Source organism: Fringilla coelebs (genome assembly GCF_963513975.1).
Source record: "Fringilla coelebs genome assembly, chromosome: 2".
NCBI lineage: Eukaryota > Metazoa > Chordata > Aves > Passeriformes > Fringillidae > Fringilla > Fringilla coelebs.
In genome coordinates, this window is record NC_140029.1 from 41,692,495 (window position 1) to 41,695,529 (window position 3,035).

A 3,035-nucleotide genomic window follows, 5' to 3' on the forward strand; every position below is an offset into this window, starting at 1 on the left:
CGAGAGAAGCTCCGAGGCCCAGGCGGGGAAACGGAGGCCGTCCCGCCCGAGCCGTCCGCCGCATCGCCCTGACGGGAAGGCGCCGTCGCCGCTCGGCAGCGCCCCGCGCCCGGAGCGGGGCCACCGGGTGCCGCCGCCCCGCACCCGCGGGAGTCGGTGCCGCCGCGCCTGGGCACCCGCCGAGATTGCTTTTGGAGGAGCGGACCGCGGTGGGGGCGAGGAGGAGGAGGAGGCGGGCGACAACCCCGGAGGAGGCGGCCGCCAGTGCGGGGCGGGCGGCGGCTCGCCGGGGCGGCGGGGGGACACCATGTCCAAGCCGGTGGATCACGTCAAGAGGCCGATGAACGCCTTCATGGTGTGGTCGCGGGCGCAGCGAAGAAAGATGGCCCAGGAGAACCCCAAGATGCACAACTCGGAGATCAGCAAGCGCCTGGGCGCCGAGTGGAAGCTGCTGACCGAGTCGGAGAAGCGGCCCTTCATCGACGAGGCCAAACGGCTGCGGGCCATGCACATGAAGGAGCACCCCGACTACAAGTACCGGCCGAGGCGGAAGCCCAAGACGCTGCTCAAGAAGGACAAGTTCGCCTTCCCCGTGCCCTACGGGCTGGGCGGCGTGGCGGACCACGAGCACCCGCACGGGCTGAAGGCGGGCGGGCTGCACGCCGGCGCGGCCGGCGGGCTGGTGCCCGAGTCGCTCCTGGCCAACCCCGAGAAGGCGGCAGCCGCCGCCGCCGCTGCCGCCGCTCGCGTCTTCTTCCCCCAGTCGGCCGCCGCCGCTGCCGCCGCCGCCGCCGCGGCCGCCGCTAGCAGCCCCTACTCCCTGCTGGACTTGGGCTCCAAAATGGCCGAGATCTCATCATCCTCCTCTTCCTCGGGCTCCGGGTTGCCCTACGCCTCTTCGCTGGGCTACCCCGGCGCCGGCGGGGCGGGCGCCTTCCATGGGGCCGCCGCTGCTGCCGCCGCCGCCGCCGCCGCCGCCGGGGGGCACACGCACTCGCACCCGTCGCCCGGTAACCCGGGCTACATGATCCCCTGCAACTGCAGCGCCTGGCCCGGCCCGGGGCTGCAGCCGCCGCTGGCCTACATCCTCCTGCCGGGCATGGGCAAGCCCCAGCTGGACCCTTATCCCGCAGCCTACGCCGCGGCCCTATGACCCGCGGCCGGAGGATGCCCGCGCAGAGCTCCGGTGCCCGTCTGGATGGCTGCCGGCGCATACGTGCGGACGGGGAGCGGGGCGAGTCACCGCCGGGACCGCGGAGGGTGACCGGGGCAGGCGATGGGGCAGCGCCGGGGCGGTGGCCGACCTGTTGCGCGTCCCCTGCTCGCTGCCCCGGGTAGAGCTTGTGTGTGTTGCATGCGGTCTGTGCAGATAGCCCAGCTGAAGCAGAAGAGATAAAAAGAGGAAAGAAAATTTTAAAAAGAAGTAAAAAAGAAAATAACCTATCCGTCCTGCCCCCCAAAGTGTGTGTTCGGGACAGACATGGGGTGTAGCACCCATCCGCCGGCTCCGGCTTCTCCCTCCCTGGCTGCTCGCGCCCCGCGCGGTGCTCGCTCAGAACAGTCCCGCTGTAGCATCCCGCCACCGAGAGGAGAGACAGGGGTGGCTGGGGGGTAGTGAGGCCCCGGCTCGGCACGGCAGTGCCAGGTGCGGGCCCGGAAAGGGAAAGAGTGGCTCTGTCCTTGGTTCGTAGCCCCTCTTGGGATCCGCGCGAAGAAGATGTCGGCGGTGTGGGATGCTGTCCGTCCCGCGTGGGCTTCTGCCCTCCGCTGTTATGGGATGCTGAGAAGCGCGGGTCACGATTTCCATAGGATAAGACGCGTGACTCGGACCCCGTGTGTCTCCCCCCCCCCACTAATTAAGTCTCACCCTCAGACTGTAAATTTGTATATCTCTGTGGAAATGTTAGGTCTCGGATGGAAAACTCTGTTAGTTACTTTGCCCACGGTCGATTCAGTTTTAACCTGAAAAAAAAAAGAAAAATAAAAAAAAAAAGGAATGCCTTTCAAAGGGAATAAAAATATTGCGAGACTGCTCAAGGATCGCAATATTATCTAAGGTTTAATCAGACTTTTTTGTCTGAGTGATAATTATCTATTTATTATTTAGCTGAACTGAAACAGAGCTTTGCTTTGACAGAAGAGTATTCTCATTTAAAAGAAAGCCCGTCTCCCCCACCAACATGAAGTGTTTCATATGTGTTTTGGAGTACTCTACCTGTTTAGCTTATTTTAGAGCGACTGCAATTCAATTGCAAATGGCGTTAAAAAAAAAAAAAGAAAGAAAAAGTTTAGAGAAAAAAATCCTTCATCAGTTTAGAGTTCTTTTTTTGGTTTACTTTTGTAATGTGTATATTTTGACTAATGTTTGTGAATGAAGCTGGCTAACATGTATTTAGTTTCATTTTGGCTTTATGTAATATAAAGTGAAAAAAAAAGATTAAGTAATGGTTTTAACATTTACGTGTAAATGGTTTTCTTGTGTGATCTTCTAATTTAAAGTTAGACGTCTAAACTATATCTGTAAATTAGATTCCGACTACCACTCTGTTCATTTTTGAACAAAGAGTTTAAATAAAGCCTGAAGCAGGGAAAAGAGAAAATCCTCTATTTCTTGTTGAATTGCTAACAAGATTTTTATCTGAATTGCCCTTACGTGCCTGGTCCAGGTGAGGTGTAAGGTATCCTCTAAAGGCTGTCTTTGTTTCACTTTTGAATAGATTTACTAGGAAATCTAAATCAAGCGATTGTTATTCAGAGCCAAAAACCTGATTTATCACATTTTTAATCCTGAATAGGAAAGAAGATAAAAAAACCCCTAAGTTGTTGTATTATCTTAAAAAAAAAAAAAAAAAAGCATTCATAGACCAGCAGAACAGAGTTCACTGAATACACTGAGAGCGTTCACAGCATTTCATCGGTTTCCAGTAACGTTTTCAGAGTGGAAAGTTGCCTGACCACTTTATCTGGTTAGCCTAAGAGCTTTGCCATTTAAAGCCGTGTAATTTGTTCACCTATCTGAGCAATATTACTGCTTT

The 3,035-nt window shown here is 55.9% G+C and overlaps 1 protein-coding gene across 1 annotated transcript; it reads left to right on the plus strand.

The window, feature by feature from the left end:
* Positions 1-307: 307 nt before the first annotated feature.
* SOX21 (SRY-box transcription factor 21) lies at positions 308-1,153 on the plus strand (the record flags this gene model as incomplete). The annotated part of the gene is made up of 1 exon (XM_084227130.1): positions 308-1,153. The coding sequence occupies one exon, from the start codon at positions 308-310 to the stop codon at positions 1,151-1,153; it is 846 nt and encodes a 281-aa protein (XP_084083256.1).
* Between the last annotated feature and the right edge of the window lie 1,882 nt (positions 1,154-3,035).